The 23,971-nt window shown below is 43.5% G+C and overlaps 2 protein-coding genes across 2 annotated transcripts in view; one reads left to right on the plus strand and one right to left on the minus strand.

Moving 5' to 3' along the window:
* The window catches only part of LOC310632678 (uncharacterized protein), a 685,758-nt gene that overhangs the window by 59,015 nt on the left and 602,772 nt on the right, over nucleotides 1-23,971 (plus strand). The gene's annotated exons all lie outside the window — the stretch shown is intronic.
* LOC310644154 (transcription factor BTF3-like) lies at nucleotides 796-1,605 on the minus strand. The gene has a single exon (XM_083368931.1). It carries the CDS (start codon nucleotides 1,579-1,581, stop codon nucleotides 1,012-1,014), a length of 570 nt encoding a protein of 189 aa, XP_083225057.1. The 5' UTR covers nucleotides 1,582-1,605; the 3' UTR covers nucleotides 796-1,011.

Genomic DNA, 23,971 nt, shown 5'->3' on the forward strand with positions numbered 1-23,971 from the left:
GGTCAACACTTCTGGGGATTCCCCTGCAATAAGAACATCATCAAAATAAGGGCAGATGCCCTGAATACTCTTGAGTGTACACTCCATGATTCCCTGAAAACACCCGGTGCAACACTGACTCCAAACTCTAAGTGTTTAACTTTGAAAGCCCCCCTCTGAGTCACAATTGTTTGAGCCATGGCTGTGGCCTCATCAACCATCAATTGCTGATAGGCCTGTGCTAAATCAAGTTTAGCAAAAATAGTGCCCCCTTGCAAAGAGGCTAAAATATGGTTGACCACTGGGACTGGGTAAGCGTGTTGCTTGAGGGCTTTATTTAGTGTGCATTTATAGTCAGTGCAAATGCAAACTTCCCCGTTTGCTTTAAGTGGGGTGACTATAGGAGTTTCCCACTCCCCACCATCAACAGGCTGTAACACACCCTGTTCTACCAGCTTATCAATTTTGGAATCAATTTTATGTTTTAAGGCAAAGGGGACCCTATGAGGCTTAACCCTGATTGGAACTACATTGGGATCAAGCTTAAATGAGATAGGTGGGCCTATGTATATTCCAAGGGTTGAATCAAAAACATCTGTGTATTCCTTGCACACTGACACGAGGTCTGCAGTTTGTGTCCAGTTTATGCCAGTAATCTGAATACCTAAGGCATCAAACCAATTGAGTCCAATGAGACTTGTTCTCTGGCCCCCTACTAATATTACATCCAGGTGCACCAAAAACCCTTTAAACTTAACCAACAAGGTGGCTTCTCCCTTAACTTTAACGTGCACATTTTGAAAATCCGTTAGGTTTAGTCTTTATTAGCTTTTGGACTTAGTACTTTCCCATTTTGTGTACTTCCAGCCCATTTGCACTGTGCATTAACAATAACTGAAGAGAGCTGCATTGAACCAAGTTTCCAAATATTACAGATCTTAAGACTAAGATCAGTACAAAATATTACAAATAAAAGTCACAGTATAAAATAGCAGCTCCACATAATTTTCAAGTTTTACTGAACATGACAATTCAATTTGCTTCATTTTTGGAAGCCTCATCAAAGTTCTCCACGAGATCTGGAACTTCATCATCATCATCTTCTCCAGTAGCAAGAGGTGCTTTTCCATCCACAGATTGTTTTGGTAGAGCTTCTGCCAGTCTCTTCAAACTTGTCAGACTATCAGCGCCAAGCTGATTTAGGATACTAGGCAACATTTCAGTCAGCTGCTTTGTCTCAGCATGGCCTGTGATTGTAAAAGTGTTAGCAGCTAGTGAAGCTTGAACTTTAGGGTTTTTGAAGTGAATTACAGTGCCTTGGTTGGTGAACATGTTGACCTCTTCAATCCCAGATATGTTATTTACACCCAATTTCTTTAAGGAAAACTGAAGTTTCTTGTCATCTGCTGTAGCTGTTCTGTGAACTACCTTCTTCTTTCTACGAGCAGTACCCTTCCCACCGATGCGCACTTGGGCCTGGAGTTTAGCTAATTTTTCTTGATTCATGATCGTTTCTTTCATCTTTGTGGGACGAAACGGCCGGATCCCGACAGGCGAGCAGGAAAAGCCGCAGGAGGGAAGCGCCGACCCCGGGAGCCGCATGCGGAGGAGACCAAGATGGCAGCCGGAAAGCGAAAATCCGTTAGGATTATATCTGAGGGTCTTAGTTTGGCCCAATTGTTATTGCATCTACACATGAAGTTAAATGTGTCTTGAGAAATGATTCAGACTGCAGAGCCAGAGTCCAATTTCATCTTACATGGAACTCCTTGTAGCTCTACCATGAGCTTAAGTTTGGGTTTGAGGGGGCGCCGAGCCCCGGTGCGGCATACACTTCTCTGGCTTCTGAAGAATCCCACGTTAACTGGACCCTGGGCCCCAGTACCTCCCCTAGTTGGTTCTTCTGACAGTTGTTTGGGTGGCTGGTCTCTTTGTCAGGCTCTGCAAACCACCACGATGTGGCCTGTTCTTCTGCAAGCTCTACACATGGCTGAACGAAATCTGCAGTTGGTGTGAAAATGGTTGCTGCCGCACCCCTTACATCTTGGTAAGAGAACTGCCTTGTAATTGTCCTGTCTCGGTTGGCCGTTGCAGTGTGGCATGTTGGATTGCTTTTGGAGTTGGTTGATTTCAGGTTCTTCTTCCTCAGAGAGTTCTTTGGTGCATTTGGCATCCTCACAGTAGACCGTTTCTTCTAACTTTGTCGATTTGGTGGGCTGTACAGTTTGAACGGCACTCCCGGCAGCTTCGTCGGCCATCACCTCATCTTGTGCTTCGGAAAAGGTTAAATTTGGCCTAGCAAATAGTCTCTGCTGAAGCGTTCTGTCCCATAGGCCGCAGATGAGCTGGTCTTGTAGTCATTCCTCTAAATTTGAAAACTTGCATAGGTGTGTAGCCTGCCTTAGGCTCGCTATGAACTCCGATGCTGACTCCCCGGGAAGCTGCACTCTTTGGTCAGACTTGAACTGCCAAGCCATCTCAGTCATCTTGAGCTGGAAGTGCCCAGTTAGCCTCTTCTTGAGATCTGTGTAAGAGACCGCTTCAATTGGTGTTGGCGCGAAAAGGTTCTCGGCTAAATCAAAGGTAGCAGGGCTACACACGCAGAGTAGCGTTGCGGCTTTCAGTCCTTCTTCCGTGATCTGATTGGCTCTGAAGTAGTTTTCTACTTGCGATAGATATGACGGCCATTCCTCCGGGTGTTTTACATCGAATTCTCGTAATTTGCCAACCTTTGGTATTCTTTCTATCTGGTTCCTGCATTCTTCCAGATCCTGCTTCAGACTCAGGGAGTGAGTTCCCTGAGCACAAGGTCGCTATCATAGTTAATAGCTGACCTTGAGAGAGGGGGGGAGGAAATGCCTCTTCCCTCCGGCGTGTGCTGCCTTTCCCTCGAAGACTTCAGCTCTTTAATCGGTGAAGCAGGATCCCATCCTCGTCGCCACTGTTAAATAGCAGGTTCTTTGGTGCAGGAATGAAGATGCAAAGCTGAGTACAGGATAACTCATTGTTTATTTCATGCTGGAACTGTACTGGGGAAATGTCTGCAACTAGCTGCAATATATAGTTTAGCCCCTAGGTGGCAGCCAATAGGATTTGAATCAACCATTGCCACCTGGAGATAGCCAATTGCAGCACAGGAGACTTAAAGTAGGTTGCTGGAGAGCCGTTAGCTGCTCCAGCAACCCACGTGGTGTTTCACAAGAGTCCAGTACATAATATTATCCTTTCTTACTTTGGTCCTGCAGATGCTGTGAACTAAATTGATCACACAGCCTCTACCCGAGGCAGTTATTTCACAGTTTCCCTCTGCACTGGGAAATCATGTGTGAGCTAGAAGAATTAAAACACCAGGAAAGTTAAGGCCTCTCAAATTGTCACAAGAAAGAGCTTAGTTTATAAACCCAGTATGGCTGACATGGGAACACTTCCTGTCTCAAAGCAGCAGGATGAAATTCAGAGTGGAAAACATCTTTGAAGCTGGCATGTTTTGCTTTAACAAAACAAAAACCCAGAATGTTTGTTCTGGAATAATGAGCTATATTGCATACTTGTTCAAAAACTAATTATATCATCACCAATAATAAGAAATAGTATCAAAGACCGTATTGAGGACTAGTTCACAGTAGCTTTGAGCGCCAGTGTTTTTAGAGCTTGATGCAAGTGTCTTTTCAAACTTTTCCTCCTCTTTTTATGGACAGAAAAATTGATAGGGTAATTTCCACTGAATTTTTCCTGGCAGGTCTCTGCAATTCTTTATCATTTTCTCAAAGGCAGATTTAGCAATAACAATAGGGCTACTTATGAAAAGCCCAATGGGAGCAAATGTGTTATTACTTTTTGGCTTGGGATTTAATTGAAGTATGGGAAGCCAGAGAAGCTGTACATCATTGGAGAAGTTATGGTACAATGAAGGTTAGGGCATTCACTCCCTTTGGATACCTAAAATTGCATAGATGCAATATCATAGCACAGGACCCATATAATTTTCTCTAGATTATCTTCTTTGAGAGCATTTCTGAAGCAAATTCTCTTTCATCCAATTTTATGAAAATTGACTGGGGAAAAAAACCATGTGAGAATGTATTTGTTCAGTGTTAAACCTATTAAATGTATCTGAAATGAGAGCTCATAAACACTGGGATTTCATGCATTTAAATCTCAATCATCAAAATGTCTTGCATGAAATTTTGGTGCTCTTGCATAAGACATTGGCATCCAACAGCCAAAATACTTGCGAAAAGTAATGATTTTGTGGCTACAGATGATATCTTTGGAGGGAAATACTCCAGACCAGTATTCATCAATCTTTTCTTCACGGGCCTCCTTTTATATACCTTTTGTGGCTATGGACCATGACTACAGACCACCAAGGCTTAACTCAAGATCATAACATCATAACATTTTTTCAAGCCTTCATGGCCCCCCTGTGACAATGTTGCAGTCCCCCAGGGGTCTGTGGACCACAAATTGAGAACCAGTGCTCCAAACTATTATGTGAGATCTAGTGGCCAAAATTGTGGAAACCTTTTGGGAAAAGTGTATTTTTGGGGTTTGATAGCTAATAACACCACTTTTGTTTTTTGGAGTAGTACCATAAAATTATATATCAATGGAAGAATAATTTAATCAAGAATGTAATGCAACATAATTTGTTCAATTATCTGTACTGTATTCTATGAAATGTTATAGCCAAATAACTAGAAAAAGGAAGCACGACTTGCTTAGGTTGATATCAGGTAGCTTTCCTTCATCTGATTGTAGCCAATGAGCATGAGTGTTTAGAGAGCACAATCGGGTGTCATCTTGTTTTGGCAATGAGCCAATCAGATCACGGTAGGATTCAGTTACTGATGTCATGTATTGAAGCTGAGAGGAGGACATTTGTCAGTGTGTTATGTGATTGCTATCAAGTTGGATGGTATTTTTTCCCCTTTCATTTAGTGAGCTTGTAAAACATAATAAAATTAAAGTAATGGTGCAAAGAGTGAAAAAGGCTACAGTTATAAAGAAATTAGAAAAGAAATTGGTGCAAACTTAACCAAAGGTGGCATTTCTACTGTACACTTTCCCAAGAGGTTTCCACAATTTTGGCCGCTACTATATATCAAGTATGTATTTAATATAATGTATTTTAAAACTATACAGCACAGTAACTCCATCGGAGGCTAACCTATTCCATACAGGTTTTCCTCCAATCCCCAATAATCCACAGAATCTGCCAAAACCTGGGAAATAATGGCTGGAATTGGTAACTGTTTTCTTTACAAAGATATATCTTATCCCTTCAGAAACAATTCCTATGAGTTCTTAGTCAAAGAAAACTCAAAACGTGACAATAATAAATAGAGCTCCCATAGCTGGTCCAGTTCCATATTAATGAACACAGTGGGCAGAAATAGAAAGGACAAAGTGAAATATTTGTATTATCGTACTAGGAATTTTGAAGGAGCTCAGTAAACCAAAACAAACCACCCTCTTCAAAGTCTTCTACCCAATTCTTCTCGACTTTTATTCTGATCATATTAGTATAGCAGCTAATCCAGTCCAGGATTTGTCATCATTGATCCCACCCGCTTCTTTATCCTCTCTCAGTGTGGGCAGGGATCCGAGGCATGATTGTGAGGGATGCATGTTTCTAAATTAATGCCTTTACTCAGTTTATTTGAAAACCTTTAAAAATACTTATTGATATAAAGAAATGAGCAAGCCACAGTCTTGGGCAATGCTTAGGTAGTCTAAAATTCATTTTTCCAGGCAACCTATGTTCAATATTTTATTACATTAGTAATAGAAGATACACAATGAAATTGCATCAGTTTCATTCCAGACAAGTTCAGCTATTGTCCAAATGATATTCACTGGTATGGATGTATTATTAAGCCACTGGAGTAATGCGTTCAAACAGAGTTCCAACTTTAGAAATCTAGCAAACCTTTAATGGAGCTAAATGGATTGCTCCTATGGCAGATTGCTATTACCAACTAGCTCTCCTAGGAAAATGAGCTTGGTGATTTTATGCAAAACACTCTTGGAGAAATAGACTTGTTCCTGTCCTCTCCTCCTCCTCCTCCTCCTCCTCCTCCTCCTCCTCCTCCTCCTCCTCCTCATTATTATTATTATTATTATTATTATTATTATTATTATTATTATTATTATTATTATTATTATTATTATTATTATTATTATATTCATTAGACATGAACCTCAGTCAACTGTACATTCAAACTGACTGGCACTGATGGTTGACACGGGTTGCTGCCAGCATCCTAGGTATCAACCAGGTACCTCCTTAAAATGTAAGATGTTCCGAGTAGTGCAGTTTTTTTTATAACATTGCTGGAGTTATTGCAGGAAGCTACAGTTTCTTGATGTATTTTGCAAAGTTTTTGGACATAGTTCCCAGTGCCCTGATGACAATGGGTATCACTGTTACACGTTTCATCCATAATCGCACAGTTTCGATGGCCAGGTCGCAATATTTCATAATTTTTCCCAGTTCTTTTTCTTTGACTCTGGCATCTCTTGGCACAGCAATATCAATCAGCTGTACACTTCGGTTCTCTACAACTGTGATAACTGGTGTTTTGTATTCCAAATGGCAATCTGTCTGTATTCAAAAGTCCCACATATTATTTTTGTTATTGTTGTTGTTTTATTGTTGTTTTATTGTTATTATTGTATTCATAATTTGGAAGTCAGGCAAAACAGAAATAAAATCATTTGGGTAATTGCACATTTGGTCGCAAAGGTGCAATCTCTCTTGCCTTAAGTTGGGGAATATATTGGCCAGTGGGATGGTTGCCATCATTTTCTTAAGTAGGATAATAAACAGGGAGAGAACAATTCAGGATAAAAGCCCCATTGTTTTCCTTTCATGCTTTTTCTTTTCAGAAGGCAGCCTAAGGGTTGAAGCAATTTAGTTGTCTGACCTGCATCCTTTCTCTGCAGTGTGCAGTTCTTTTGTTTAACATTAGTGATGTGGGCAAACAGCATTCAGAGCTGTGTGGAGCTTATCAGCCTGTGTTCAGTCAACCAGAACCCTCATCCTGTGTATCTTAAGAGGGGCCACATTTAATGTTCCACAGTAGGAGCTTTGGCATTCCCCCTCCCCCCCAAAAATGACTTGTTTATCAGATAAACTCTGTCCTTGCACTGACACACAGTGGCTCTTCAGCAATATGCTTGCCTGTATAAGAAGTGGAAAACAAGGCATATGCGCAGTGCATAATAAACAAAGTCAAGACACACAATGTGGTCCCACTGCCACTTGGTAATATGATGACAGGGATAGAATATAATAAAACAGCAGAATGCGGGAATGTCTTTAATGAAGGGGAAGAGACATACATACACACATTCACACACACACACACAAAAACAACCAGAAACTTTTGAGCTTTCTCTAGAAGATCGTGTGTTCTATTAATCAGTGAGGTCTGACTGAAGTTAAAATTGCTCCTTTTTTTCAGAAAACAGGCAGTCCAGTACTGATAAAAGTTGCAGAGAAGTTGGTCTGCAAATAAAAAGAATAAATCAGAACCCAGGCAAAATTGTTCATGCAAAGGAAACCATAGGAGAAAGTGTATTAATTGAGACAGTGAATTAGGCATTGTCTTCAGGGTTGCTTTGGTATATGCAGTGACCTCTGATGCATGGGGCAAAGAGACTATTTTTTCTGCCAGAGCATCTGTGAATAGTACCGTTGCTTGGCTTAAATTAATTCTGAATGTAATCACTGATGTGTATGTGCCTCAAAGCCACCCTAAGCCAAAAGCTGTACTCTCAATTCTATTGTATTCAAGGCACTCCATTGAGAGTTCTAATATATATATGTATGTATGTATGTATGTATGTATGTATGTATGTATGTATGTAATATATATATATGTATGTATGTATATGTATGTGTATGTATATATATATATATAAGGAGAGGAAGGAGAGGAACAGCCAGACCACGCATTGCTCCTGGAAGCAGCAGGAGGAACACTCCGGCCTGATGATGACGGATGGGATTTCGTCGAAACGTCGCCACAACTTTCTGAAGATGAAAGGAACGCGGGAACAGACCCGAGACTCTAGATCTACATATATATATATATATATATATATATATATATATATATATATATATATATATATATATATATATATATATAGTATGTCTGTGTGTATATGTGTGTGTCTGTGTGTCTGTGTGTCTGTGTGTATATGTATATGTATGTGTGTGTGTACACACACACACACACACAGTTTATATATCCATATGTATAGATGTAATCTTAAATATACACACATATGCATGTAAACATATCATCAATGCAACATTGGATAATCATGACCATAAGGAAAATAGAGGGGGCAAAACTTTACAAATTATAATACAATCCAAGGGAAGAATAATGAGATTAAAGTCCTCTTCCCTGTCTGTCTGCTGTCTGTCTGTCTGTCTGTCTGTCTGTCTGTCTGTCTGTCTATCTATCTATCTATCTATCTATCTATCTATCTATCTATCTATCTATCTATCTATCTATCTATCTAACAAATCTACCTAATTCTAATATCAAGTAACAATGCAGACTGATAATGTTGCAGATCAGCTGTAAATTTCATCTTCCTCTATTGCAGGGGTTCCTACGTTTTTGCCATCACACCTCCCTTTAGTAAATTTTAAATGTACACAACTCCTCTAAAAACCCAAACAACAAAATGGACACAAATGAACAATTAAAAGAAATACAGTGAAACTTTGGGAAAGGTGAATTTATTGTAACAATGCAACTGAAAGATTCTTTATATGTGCCCTGGACTCTGTCCTATTTCCTAAGGTAAATGCACCTTTCAGTTTGGGAAGCTCTGTTTTGCTGCATTATAACTCTTGTAGTTAGTTTTTATGCCCACAAAGTCCTGCATTCTTTTTTTGGTACATTTCAAATATTGGGAGGGTTGGCATAAAAGACCAATGCATATAAATTGTAAGCTACAAGCAACAAAGTTATAGTCATAAGAAGAGAAGGATAGGTAATAGGAAAAATGAGGAATATTATAGTAATACAGCTTTACTAAGTAGTTTGACAGTATTGTAGGAATTAGTTGATAAGCAGAGTGACAGCATGGGGGAAAATGTCTCTTTCTCTCTCTCTGTGTGTGTGTATGTGTGTGTATTTGTGTGTGTGCAGTGAACATACCTAATACTCCTTCCTCATCCTATTTTCCCTACAACAACCACCTCATGTTGGAGAGAGAGAGAGGGGGGGAGAGGGAGGGAGAGATTGGCCCAAAGTCATCTATCTGCTTTCATGTCTAAGGCAGGACTAGAACTCACAGTCTCCTACTTTTATCCTGGGGCCTTAACCACTAAACCAAAATTAACAATTTACAAAATTTAAAAAAAAACCATTAATGAAAATTGTTTTTTTTAAATGCAGTAAAGTTAATCAAATTAAAGGAAATTAAAATTAATTAATGAAATTTTGAAAAAAAAATAATTTTCATAATGAACAATCTTGCTGATTTTTGTCCCTGAATGTGGCAACAACAGGACAAGTCTAGTCTTTGCAAAGTTAATGTTCTAACTCCTAAACCAATCTCCAAAAGGAAGGAGTTACCTGGTAGGGGTGGCCCAGAAATTTAGTGAAGAAAAATAAAAGGAAGAGATTTTTGGAATTCCATTAAGGTAGGCGAGTGTCTCGCATCCTGTGTTATGAATTCAATTACCAGCCATTTTTAGCCAGATTTGTTTGGAATGTCAAAATAGGATTTCTGATCCCTGAATCAGCCTCTGATTCAACCCCTCACCATGACTTTGGAGGAAAAAAAGGGAAGTCATGTGATCCAAGGCCCCAAAAGGAAAAGAACGGGGGAGAGAAGGGAGGGTGCATTTCATAAACTCTTGGCCAGAAAAAGAAACAAAGACCTGGTATTAGCAGCTCAGGGCTATTGGTGGGTTGGGCTGGTATAATGGTATAATGGTATAATTCCAAATGATCTTGATTGCTTTTTCCTAAATGTTACAGGGGCTCACAGAGAGCAGGGGACGCATTTTAATTAGTTGTAGAAATAAGACTCACTCAGAGTATTTTTAAAGCAGGAAACAAAAGGAACACATTTTTAAAACACTAAACTCTGAGTTGCCAGCAACGTAAGTGTCATGGGGGATGGGATATTTTCATCTTTATCATCAAGCATCTTATTGAAGTTGCCTATCCACGGCGTTTGAATTTCATGCTGCTAATGCCACTTTAGCAGCTTTAGGTTAGAGTACTTCGTACTCATTCAGTCCCACCTTAAGCATTTACGGGCTCTTAAAGAGACCAAATTTAACATAAATGCTAAATATACTGGATCAGATGAGCTGCACTGATTTAAACAGAGATGTCTTTAATGCAGATGTTTCTGCAGCAAGAAGTGAGGGCGAGGAGGTGTCTTCAGCACTTGCTGTTGGGTATGATCTTAACAGATAAGGCAAGGGATTAAAAAACAAATGTAGGAATAATAGTGAATACATTCATGCAGTAATTTCATGCATACTGATAAGATCACTGTGATTTGAAGGCACTAGAATAAGTAGAAACAACCGTGGGTGAAAGGTAGCTGAATAATTAATATTTCTAAACAGTCGTCGTCATTGCTATGTTTTTGTTTGTTCGGTAAATTAATTTAGCCGTCTTTCTGCTAAAATTAAAGATCTCAGGAACCATTGTTTTCTTTTTCATTAAAATAAGTGTGTGCTTGTGCAGGTGAGTATATTTGTGTGTGGGGGGGGAGTATGTACACTTATATATGAGAGAGAATGAACAATTGTATAGATAAAGAAGAAACCAGTATGGCCCTATGTTTTATGGTTACAATTAATTCGCAGTCCAGATATGTGCAAATTCTTCTAAATGCCACAACACAGACCATTATGTGGCAATCAGAATAGCACCATCATTCCTGACCTTCAGGAAAGCCATTAAATTGGAGCTATTCAGAAGAGCCTAACATCTTAATGTAAGCTTCAAGAGTTAAATGATCCATTGGCTTTAATGAATTTATTGTTTTGGTATTGTTGAGTTTCCCCTGCTTTGGTTGTTATGGTTTCAGCTTTTCTTGAGCATCAGCACGAGTCCTTGTGGAATGTGGTGGTATAAAAATCGGCCAATAGTAAATAAATGATTTATAAGTGCATCACATCCACTTTTGAAGATAATGTATGCTCTACCCCCACTATTTTCCATTTGCCAGGTACATAATTGTCACCTGGAGCTTTCTCAGCTATTGACCTGCTCCACACAATGGACCAGATATACCAGGGTTGATTTGGGGCACAGCCTATGTAGAAGTAGTGGGAAACAAGTACCTTTCCATTGATAATGCCATTAGATTGTAAATGAATGCCTGTAGTTCAGAAGAACCTCTGTGCTAACTTGGGTCCCACATTGTGAGTAAAAAGTAATGTGTGTTTGTGTGTTTATCTCTGTGGGTATCTATCTGTGTCTATGTTATTTCAGTTCCCCTAATAGCAGATGATGCTTTTACAATGCTATATATAAAGAATTTGGAAGAATTTACTGAAATGTGTGAGATAAAATCCTGGATTTCATTTGTCTTTCCTATTTTCCACCTTATTTAGGCTCTAGGTAAAACTTTACCCTGATCTCACCTCATTTGAGGTAAAAAGGAGCCTTGTCTACTGGTGCACATTATTTATTTGGAAGTATTTTTCATAAAAAATAACCCTAAGACAAAATGCAATAAAGCAAAGCAATAAAAGCATCCCCAATGACCAAAGTTTGAACCAAGAAATTATGGCATGACAACAATAGCAGAAAGCTTCTGAATGAGACAGCAGCATAATTTCAGCAAAATTCCTGGCCAAAAAGAGAGCAAATATTTCACTGATGGTGAAAGCAAATTAGATTCTGTTCCAGCACTTACTAGACAGTGGATTCCATATTCCCCTTCCCTGGCTTAACATAAGGACCACATCAAACTACCTTAAACAGAGTTTGATCATTGGTCTGTCAGTGCTGCTTGCCTCAGAAAATGGCAATATTTAGTTGGCTTAAATATGCCATATTATCCTCCTAGTTGCTTTCCTCTTATGAGGGAACGTGAGGGCTCAGCAATTAAAGAAGCTGAGCTTGTCAGCTGGAGCACTGACAGCCCGGGTTTGAGATCCAAGCTCCATGCAACAGGGTGAGCTCCCATTACCTGTCCCAGATCCTGTCCACCTAGCAGTTCAAAAACATTCAAATGCAAGTACATTAATAGATACCACTTTGATGGGAGGGTAACAGCATTACGTGCACCTTTGGTATACAGCCCTGCTGGCTACATGACCACGGAAATTGTTTTTGGACAATACTGGTTCCCTTGGCCTAGAAACAGAGATGAGCACCACACTCTAGATTTGGACATGATTGACAGAGAAATCTTTACCTTTCTGCTTTCCTCTTATGGCACCCAGACTACTATCTAGTGTTTCCCAAGTTCTTACTAAAAGAAAGAGAAAGGTATAGAAAGTATTACCCAAACACTGAGGGCAATATAATAGAATTCTAACGTTGCAGGAGGAAACTTAACATCAGGGACTAATATAATTTAGTACCTGCTGGAATCCACACAATGATAGCCATCAATGAAAAGAGCCATACAGTAGAGACTCTTCCTGGATGCTGCAGTCACATCTTCCTTGTCATCACTAAGGCCAATCCTCAAGAATGATATAGTTCTTTGAGAGAGAGTGGATGTTGCTTGCGCTATGCCACAAAAATAGCAAGCATCTACTCATCTTCCCTCTTCAATACCAACCTTAAGTTAATGATATTCAACAGAAGCAACTAGATTTCAAGATTCTGTTGCTGTAACCTTACAATGGAATAGAATTAATCCACGTAGTCACGTTTCCTGTCTGGCTTACTAGGAGAACTGACATCAAGCTTACAAGTATGAAAGTACAAATCCCACCCCACCACACACACAATTTTACTGCTTAATCTATTAGGGTAGGTCCTTGCTAAATTTCTGACCCTTAAGCCACTGTGGTCTCCTTTCTTGTCTGATTGTTTGCTAGGCAGTGTCTCTTCCCATATCCCAAGGTCACCCTCATATTCCATTACAGGAAAAAAAAGTGAAAAAATCTTCTTGTTTCATAAGGGTGGAGATTTCTAACACCGCACAGTAGAGAAGCAGAGGCAACTACCTGCAAGAAAAAAAAATAAAACTAAAAAGGAAGTGATGTGGTTAAAGAAAGGATATGGAAACTTTGCCCTTTGCTCAGAGACACAGAAGGTTGCAAACAAATTAATATCCAATATGACATGGTTGACAGCTATGACACTCTAGTGTTCTGGCAAATATTGACATTTGACTAAAAATATCATAGAATCATAGGGCTGGAAAGGACCTTGGGCATTCTTCAGTCCAACTCCTTGCCCATGGTAGGAGTCCTTATACCATCCCAAACAGATGGTTGTCCATTTTTGTTTTCTTGAAAAACTTCAGCAATGGAGTACCCACAATTCCAAGCAGCAAGCTTTTCCATTATTTAATTGCTCTCACTGTCAGAAAAGATATCTAAGTTCCAGGTAGGATCTCTTTAGTGTGCTTCCAACCGCTGCTTCTTGTCTTGCCTCTGGTGCTTTGGAGAATAAGCCAATCTTATTCTGTACTGGCTATCATGTCACCCCAAATCCTTCTCTTTGTTAGTCTAGACCATAGGTGTCAAACTCACCACCTCACGTGATGTGTCGTGACATATTGTGACGTTTTTTGCATTGCCGGAGCTGGGGTGGACACAGTTAGTTTAGTTTTTAGTTTTATTAAATTTTTATACCGCCCTTCTCCCAAGGGACTCAGGGCGGTGAACAGGGCATATGATAAAAATACAAAACTACAAAAGTTAAAATAGAATTAAATTAATGCCCACGATAAAACAATAAAAGATAGCAAAATTTAAAACCCAAATTAACTCCCCATCAGGCCAGGCCAGCTTGTTCAAATAGGTGGGTCTTTAACCCGCGCCGGAAGGAGCGGAGATCCGGTGCCATCCGGAGCTCCACCGGCAGCTGATTCCACAAAGCCGGGGCGCCCACAGAGAAGGCCCTCCCCCTGGGGGCCACCAGCCGGCATTCTCTGACCGGAGGCACCCTGAGGAGGCCCTCTCTGTGGGAACGCACTGGGCGGAGGGGAGTTGACGCCGGCAGCAGGTGATCCCCGAGGTATTCCGGACCCATGCCATGTAAGGACTTAAAAACCATCACTAAGACCTTGAACCTCACCCGGAAGACAACTGGTAACCAATGCAGCTCACGGAGCAAAGGTGTAACATGGGAGTACCGGGAAACTCCCAAGACAACTCTCGCGGCCGCATTCTGTACCAGTTGGAGCCTCCGAGTGGTCTTCAAGGGAAGCCCCATGTAGAGAGCATTACAGTAGTCAAGGCGAGAGGTCATGAGCGCATGAGTGACCGTACACAGGGCATCCCGGTCCAGATAGGGCCGCAACTGGCGCACCAGGCGAACCTGGGCAAAAGCCCCCCTAGTCACAGCTGCTACATGTTCTTCCAAGGTAAGTCGTGAATCTAGGAGGACTCCCAAGTTGCGAGCCCTATCCACGGGGGGTAACAGCTCACCCCCCATAGAAAGAGATGGAACATTTTGAATGTCCTGGGATGCCGGAATGCACAGCCACTCAGTCTTGTCAGGGTTGAGTTGAAGTCTGTTCCTCCCCATCCAGACCCGAATCGCCTCCAGGCAACGGGACATCACAGCGAGGGCATCACTGGGGTGGTTTGGGGTCGAAAAGAAAAGTTGGGTATCATCAGCATATTGATGATACCCAACTCCAAAACCACGAATGATCTCACCCAGCGGTTTCATGTAGATGTTGAACAGGAGAGGCGAGAGAACCGACCCCTGAGGAACTCCACAAACGAGAGACCTAGGGGCCGATCTCTGCCCCCCTGCCAACACCGACTGCGAGCGTCCCAGGAGATAGGAGGAGAACCACCGAAGAACCGTGCCTCCCACTCCCAATCCCCTGAGACGCCGCAGCAAGATACCATGGTCGATGGTATCGAAAGCCGCTGAGAGGTCTAATAGGACTAGGACAGAGGAACATCCCCTATCCCGAGCCCTCCAGAGATCATTCACCAGCGCGACCAATGCCGTCTCTGTGCTGTACTCGGGCCTGAAACCCGATTGGTACAGATCCAGAAAGCGAAGGTTGGAGACTGGACGAAAGTAGTTCAACACAGCTGGGTCCAAGGCAGGCTTCTTGAGGAGGGGTCTCACCACCGCCTCCTTCAAGACGGAGGGGAAATTACCCTCACTCAAGGAAGCAGATATCACCGCCTGGAACCAGCCTCGTGTCCTCTCCCTAGCTGCATAAACCAGCCAGGAAGGGCACGGGTCCAATAAACATGTGGTGGAGCTCAGCCTCCCCATAATCCTGTCCACTTCATCAGGGGTCACAGAATCAAACTCCTCCCAGATAACATTGACAAGACCGCCCGTGTCCTGATCGCCAGACTCTGCCCAGCTGGAGTCCAAACCGGTCCGAATCCGAGCGATTTTATCCGACAGATGCTGACCAAACTCCTCGGCACGACCCTGTAAGGGATCCCCCCTCACCTCCTGATTAAGAAGTGAGCGAGTCACCCTAAACAGGGCGGCCGGGCGATTATCTGCGGACGCGATGAGGGTGGAGAAGTAATTACACCTCGCCACCCTCATCGCAGCGAGATAAGACCTAATATAGGTTCTTAACCGCAACCGGTCGGATTCGGATCGGCTGGACCTCCAGCAGCTCTCTAGGCCCCGTTTCCGACGCTTCATCTCCCGGAGCTCCGCGGAGAACCATGGAGCTCGTTGGGATCTGCACCGGGTCAGGGGCCGCAAGGGTACAACTCGGTCCAGTGCCTCAGTGGCTGCCCTTTCCCAGGCTTCCACTAAGGCATCCGCCGAGTTGTGAGCGACGGAGGCAGGTGGAACCCATCAGGGTCCATTAAGCGCCTGGGACGGTACCATCTAATTGGTTCCGTATCCCCACGGCGGGGGGTGGTAAAACGGAAGACCAGCCGCAGGAGGTGATGATCGGTCCATGACAGGGGCATGATAAATGGAGAGCCCCCACCAAGATCATCCAACCATCGTCCAGATAAAAAACTAGGTCCAGGGTGTGGCCTCCCTCATGAGTTGGTTCAGAAATTACCTGCATCAGGTCCATGGCCGTCATGGAAGCCATGAACTCCCGAGCCAACTCAGATGACCCTCCCAGGGATGGTATATTGAAGTCACCCAAAACTAAAAGTTTGGGGAACTCAATCACCAAACCGGAGAGGACATCGAGTAGCTCAGGCAGGGCTGCCGCTGTGTGACTAGGCGAAACGTACACCAGCAGCAAGCCCAACTGCGCCCCCGAACCAAACCTCAAAAAGAGAGACTCACACCCGACTATCTGAGGAACGGTGGTCTCCCGCGGACATAAGGTCTCCCTGATAACTACCGCCACTCCCCCGCCCCTACCGTGAGCCCGGGGCCGGTGTAACGCTCGGAAACCTGGTGGGCAAAGATCAACCAAAGGGACCCCACCCTCTGGGCCCAACCAGGTTTCGGTAGTACAAGCCAGGTCCGCATGCTCACCCTCCACCAAATCCCGCACAAGGGGAGCCTTATTAACCACGGACCTGGCACTCAGGTACACCAGCCGGAGCTCAGGAGGCTGCGCATCCTCGCTCCCGGCACCTCGGGGAAGAAACAGAGGGTCGGAGCGCCTCACCGCTTGTAAACAGCGGGGACGGCCCTCCCGGTAACGATACGGCCCTCTGTCCATACGCCTGCTGCCATACCCCAATGTCGTGGGAATCGGTAATCCCACGACCCGCTCCTGAGCCCCCGATGTAACCACACCCCGCTCCCCCCGAACGCAGTCAGACCCAGGCCTGGCCTGTACCGTGGTTGTATGGCCACCCCCCATAGTCAAACAACCATTACCCCCCGCCCCTCTCCCTAACCCCCTAAAAAATTTAACTAAAAAATTAACCAGGGGCCTCCTATTAAATTTGGATCAAGAGCCCCTGACCTTACCCGGCCATCTCTCATGGTCCCAATAATTGGGCCCTTCATTGAGACTGGGAGTGGCAAAAAAGGCGGGACGCACCCAGGAGAGGGGGGCACCCCTGAGGGCGAGCAAGTCCGTGCTGGAGTATCTGTACATAAGTCCAACAAGTCCAGATAAGGCAGTCCCATAATAGAAAAGTCCAGTAGGAGGTTCTACAGGAAGGGAGTGAAACATTCGGGCCATCGACCAACCTACTGCCACCCGGTTGGATGCTCCCGGGGGCAGACCCCAACCCGTCCTCCCACGACAGGTCGAGAGTCTGAGCCAGGGGGATGGTCCAGAATGTACACCCTGGGGGGGCATAACCCATAGAGCTCCCACCTCTATGGGTGTACCGATGTGAAAGCAAGCCGCTCTCCCACTGCGGCTTGCACCCAGGTCCGTCCCAGTCCAAAGGGGAATAGAGAGGCAGATGAAGAATTAGTAATTGGCAGTCCACCGGAGCTGCTGCGGCCATCGCAGACCAGATGAAAAGCACCGACCACCGCCACATCGCTGCCGATGGAGCGGGCCAGCAAGCCCCGAAAACGCCGTCGTCGCCATCACCGTTGGAGGCCGGAACAAGGCAAGCGAAGCAGCAGCACCGCCGCCGTCGCCGCGGTCGTCCTCTCCACTGCCCAAGGCAGCCCGAGGACGCCATCACCGTCGCCACCTCCGCCGCCGGCAGCGGCGCGAAAAACAATACCAGGGACATCCCTGCCACCAAGCTGACCAGCGGTCGTCCCCTCCGCCGTCGAAACGGCCCGAAGACGCCGCAGCCGCCGAAAGCGGCCCGAGGCAGGTCCAACAGAGAGATCCCCGCCGCCGCCGCCGCCGACATCGCCGCCAACACGGAAGCGCCAAAATGGAGGCGCCGATCAGCTGGAGCTCCGAGGCCACCGCCGATCAGCTGGAACTCCGAAGCCGCCGCCGACATCGCCGCCAACACGGAGCGCCAAAATGGAGGCGCCGACCAGCTGGAGCTCCGAGGACACCGCCGACCAGCTGGAACTCCGAAGCCGCCGCTGACATCGCCGCCAACACGGAAGCGCCACAATGGAGGCGCCGATCAGCTGGAGCTCCGAGGCCGCCACCGATCAGCTGGAGCCTCAAAGACGCCGCCGAAAACCACCGAGAGCCGGCCAGAAGCAACAGCGCTGCCCGAAACAGCAGAAAACGCCGCCACCACCAGCCACAATCCCTCGGAAGCAGCCCGAGGCAGCCCGGAGACATTGAGGCAAAGTAGCCCAGAGACGCCGAGGCTGCAGAAACCGGCAGGCCAAGACCAAGCACAGCAACACAGCGGCAGCACAGTCTCTGTATGATGCAACCGTCCCACGGGCCTGCAGTTTGACACCCCTGGTCTAGACATACCTAGTTCCCTTAGCCGTTCATTGCATGATTTAGCCTCCAGATCCCTTATCATTTTTCTCAACACTCTTTCTAGGGTATCAACATCTTTTCTGTATTGTATACCAAGTGTGGCCTTACTAATGTAATATAGAGTGTGTTGACAATTCATGTGATCTTGATGCTGTCCTTCTTTTGATACATCCTAGGACTGCATTGGCTTTTTTGGCAGCTGCAGCACTCTTGATTCATACCTAAGCAGTGTCCTACCAACACACCAGAACACTTAGATCCCTCTGACAGGAACTACTGTTCAGCCATGTACTGCCTACTCTGTATATATGCATTTGGTTTTTCCTGCTTAAGTGCAGGACCTTTCTTTTTTCACCATTGAAATGGATAGGGCCCAATCTTAAATCTATTTTCCAAAGTGTATGCAATTCCCCCCAACTTGGTGTCATCTGCAAATTTGATGAATGCCTCTTCAGTCCCCTCATCTAGATCAGTTATGACCACTACATGATTCCCTCCATTCTACCAATCCTGGAATAATTTGTAGACTTGACAAAAGGTCTCAAATGCCCAGCAGGATAAAGACATTTAATTTATTCCTTAAACTCATCAACTTTCTGTTCATGACATCTTATCTCTGTCACTATAGCAGTGTGACATGATAGCAATATTCCAATATTTGAGGGATACCACAAAGCACCAGAAGGCAAGACAAGAAATGATGGAAACTAATCAAGGAGAGAAGCAACCTAGAACTAAGGAAAAATTTCCTAACAATGAGAACAATCAACCAGTGGAAGGGCTTGCCTTCAGAAGTTGTAGGTGCTCCATTACTGCAGGCTTTTAAGAAGAGACCAGACAGCCATTTGTCTGAAATAGTATAAGGTCTCCTGCCTGAGCAGGAGGGCTGGACTAGAAGACCTCAAATCTGTTATTCCCTTCCAAATCTGTTATTCTGAATCCATGGGCCAAGCCAACTTCCAGCTCATCCTTGAGCATTTTCCTCTTGCCTCAGTCATCTGTCGACTGCCATACTGCTCATTTGTTTTTCCTAACACAAAAAGCCGTGTATGATATGGGCTGAATATATTGGCCTTTCCTTCTGATGAGTTGGTTGTCTTTAGGAAGGACGGGGGGGGGGGAAGGAAAAACAGGGAGGGGAAATTGGGAACCCTGAAGCTTGGAAGAGGAAGATAGGGAAGGCAAGGGATGTGTTTTTAGCATTTTCCTCTAAACATGGGTCCCCTCACTCTGTGACATGGCTGCTCCAGTGTTGCCATGGTGAGGATTTCTAATCATCCCTACACATGACGGGCTCCTATTTATCTGCACTCCCTTGGGTGTAAATTTCCAGGCTTTAAAAAAAAAAGAAAGAAAGAAAGAAATCCATGTGAGCGTATCATCCTTCGTGCAGATGTTTCACTGCTTTAGAATACCAGGCAGCTGCTTGTGCCACTGTCGACAGCTAATTGGAGACTGCATCGCAGGAACAGAGGCGTAATTATGGCATAAATACACATCCTCTGGTGCATCATTGTATCTCTATTAACAGAAAATTTTAAACAGTGTTCAGAGTGTAATTAGTGTAGTTGATAAAGTTGTAAAACATGTAAATAAGGGAAATAGCAGGTACATAGCCAATCCACTACCCAGCGCTAGGGGATGCAGATTATTGCCTATTTAGAAATAATTAGCAAAGCTGCATTAGCAAAGCCGGTGTCCAAGAGAAGCAATGCAAACATTTATTCTGGGAACAGCTCGTTCTGTGCTAGCCATGAAAATCTACTAATATTGGTAATTTAGCCCTCATTACCAGAGGATAAAGCATGAAAAGAGCTCAGACATGAAATATGACAGGTAATATTAATTTTTATTCCAGAGGAAAGGATGCTTCCTCGGGTTGCATGCTGATTTCTCGGCAGGATCTCGGCAGCGAGCGAGCGTGGAAGAGGCAGTGGGTTGCTGAGTAGCAGAGAATGAAGGAAGCAGAGTTGGCTCCCTGCTGGAAATTTATACCCAGGGGCCGTGGAGGAGGGAGCTATGACGGTGGCTGATGAGGCAAGCAGGCTGCGGTTAGTGCCCAGTCAAAGCGCAGGTCACAGTTCATTTCAGGAACTCAAGCGTGAAACTTTTGTCCTTATAGACTTGGGCTTTAATTTCACATTCTTCCATCTCTCAGGCCTCTCTCTCCTTCTCTCTCTCTCTCTCTCTCCTTAAAATAGCCCAGAGGTGGGGAGGGGGTGTTAGAGAAAGGAGAATTGCATTGTTGCATTTTTCTGTAGGTGATACGTACTTTTGGTTGCCTAACTTTGGGGTGAAAAAAGGAGTCTTTGCTGCTTGCTTGGACTTTGCACAAGAAATGGGGTTACCTAGTTCAGCTGAGGTTGTGGAAAAGTTCCCTAAATCTGCAGTCAGACCATAAATGCCATTTTCTTGGACAGAAAGATCAACTGGCCAATTCAGATGATTGATAGAACTTACACAAGATGATTGATATTGAATGTTTGAGAAGGATGCAAGAATTTCTTTTTCTTTTTTATTTTTACTCATGACACATTTCTTCTTGTTTATAAGTTTCTTTTCTCTTTGAAGTATAAAATCATAGTAAATTAGAAGCTTATATAGGATGAACTATAAGTTAACTGTTTGAAAAGAATAAAATCTGTTTTTCCCTCCCCACCTCTCCCTTTTCATAACAAGTTCTACTATTTTCCATGGAAACCTTGAAAAAGACATCTTGGGGGCGGGGGAACTATCTGCACTTAGACATGATTTCCTTCACTATTTCAATATTTAGCATTAAAGCTCTTGCCTAATAAAAGATTTTTTCCGTAATACAAAGTGTATTTAAAAAAAAATATATGAGAGAGGCAAGAAGAAACAAAAAGAACTTGGATAAACAGTTGGATAAAGTCTTTACCTGTAAAATTAGATTTCAGATTGTAGCAGAAGAAAACCTTTTATAGACAAAGCAAAGGGCATATATATTTATTAGCAGCAGTAGGGTGGGAATGTCAGAGTTACTGATTTAAGTAATTTTTGCTTTCTATAGTTTTGTAGAGTTCTATCCTCCAGCTATTCATCAGTGGAAAGCAAACCACATCTCAACAACCCATAGCATTGGGATCTTGGTCACTGCAATTAGGAGCAGAGAAGAAAAAAAATCCCATCCAAAGTCTCTTGATGGACAGATATATCCATAGTACATACTATGTATGTGTGTTTCTATGCACATAAACATATATACATATACAATATGCCAGTGGTGGGATTCAAATATGTGAACAAATATGTGTGGATGCCGCTTCTGGAAGTCCATTCTGGGCCTGGGCAACAAAAAATTAGCTACTGGTTCTGCCGAAGTGGTGCGAACTGGCTGAATCCCACCACTGCAATATGTATATATACAGTATACACACACATAACAATACATGCAAACACACACACACACACACACACACACACATGCAGACACAGTTGTGCAATTCACCTTTATCTATAATCCATCTGCAATTCGTGTCTGCTCCAATCCTAATTTGTTGAGCCCTGCGGCAATGGGAGAATAGGAAAGCAACAGGTGGAGATGACCACTGGGAATTGTAGTCACAAACCTGCTTGTGGGCAGCCTTGAAATAATGGTTGTTCATCTCACTACTGGGGACAGTGGAAATATCCAAAACCATCAGGGGCAACTGGGCAGCCCTTTGTAGCATACCACTGCCTCACATAGGGGAGGAGGTTAGAAAAGGTACACTGAACATTGCCTGCCCTATAACATCTGGCTAGCTAACTCCAGCTGGCAGATTATCTCCTTAGAGGTCAAGTATCAAGGAAAAACAAATCAAAGAAAATTCATTCAGCATCAGAACATCTGCATGTTGATAGCTGGAAACAAGGTGTCAAGGCCTGAAAGATGAACAAGCTTCATAGCTGTTGAATTTCACCATTATTGCATTGACATCACAGCACTCTGTGAGACCAAGCTTGTAAATGAAGGTTCAGTTGCTGGAAGCAACAAGCGGATATACATTATTTTGGAAAGGGAGACCACAGACTGAAAACAGGACTTATAGAGAAGGTTTGGTGGACTTTTGGAGAAACATGGCAAACTGATAACTGCAGCAAAAATAAACAAGCAAAAGAGTAGGTGTATGGACTGATTCCTCAACACTCTTCTCTGGACCAAGGACAGGACAAGAAACACCCACAAGTTTGCTCCATTCAGAATCTCCCTATGAAGATAGTAAAATAGAGATCTCCAGCAGGCTTGGGAGTTCTGGGGAGGGGTGTGCAGCAATAATGTTGCCTACATCACAGTCCATTATCTTCAGATTGGACACTGGATTTGCCCATTTCCTCTCTTAACTACTTCAGGAAGTTGCTTATAACAATAACAAAATAACAACAACAACAACAACAACAATAATAATCCTGCAGTGAGGCACTACTTTGACGTGGTTGTGGGGCTTGTGTACTCGGAGGAAAATGAGACCTACGCCAGAGGTTAAACCATACTGGACAGGTCTCATCAGAGGAGTCAGACAAAGAGTGCCTCTCCCATAAAAAATATGGTGAGACGTAAACTTCAGAATGCCATACCGGCTTGGATGTCGCCCGGGTTAACAAGGTCTGCGCTAGATGTTGGAGTTCCTGGATATCTGGTGAAAAATGGGTTACATGACTCAGAACTGTTGGCTGAGCAACCAGGGCCATCAGCTGCAGAACTACTGGAAGAAAAGGTGTTTACCCATCGCAAATACACAGTGATTGAAAACAAAGAAATAATTATCTGTTATTACAGATCAAGTTCAACAAGAAGAGGATATCTAAAACTCACCAGTTCTGGAAAGAACAACATCCAGAATCAGAAATAACAGAACAGAGACTAGCAGATCAACACTGATTTATAATATGAAATAAAGTATTCACAGAAACAGAACTGGACAAACTGCAAAGGTTTACCCAGGGCAAAGAAATCAAAGCCTTGCCAGAAGTAATTCAGAATGTAGAGGCAAGCCAGGGGGAGTTGACAGTGAAGGAATCCAGTAGAGATATACAACTGTTCTCATTTGGAAACCAGGCACCTCTTCCTCAGGAAGAACAAAGCCCTCTAACTAAAAAAAAATAAAAGAATTGAAACAAGGAATAACTGAGCATCTAGAATAGCACAAAAACAACAGAATAAGGCTGCCTGCATTGAAGCTTGTTCCAAAGAAACAGCTAGCACAAGCATTAAAAGATGCAAATACTGCAATATCAAGTATAAGCACCAATTCACTGCAAGAAAGAAACCAACTAATGTACAGCACAGCTGCAGTTATAACTGAATACCTGGGATGCAAAATCAACAAAGAAGAAAAACAAACAAACAGTGCACTACAAAAATGGAAAGTTAGACTAGAAAACAAAAGCAAGTTAAGATCACATGCAAGCAAGCTACAACAGATGAAAAAAAAGCTGAAGAACAAGAAGACCAAACAATACCTGATCAAGAAATATCACGTAGAAACAAGGAAGATCAAGGAAGCACTGGAAATAATAAAGC

Source organism: Vipera ursinii (assembly GCF_947247035.1).
Source record: "Vipera ursinii genome assembly, chromosome: 1".
Classification (NCBI taxonomy): domain Eukaryota; kingdom Metazoa; phylum Chordata; class Lepidosauria; order Squamata; family Viperidae; genus Vipera; species Vipera ursinii.

Coding starts and splice junctions, on each gene's coding strand:
- LOC310644154 (XM_083368931.1), bottom strand. CDS start 1,581: ATGCGGCTCCCGGGGTCGGCGCTTCCCTCCTGCGGCTTTTCCTGCTCG.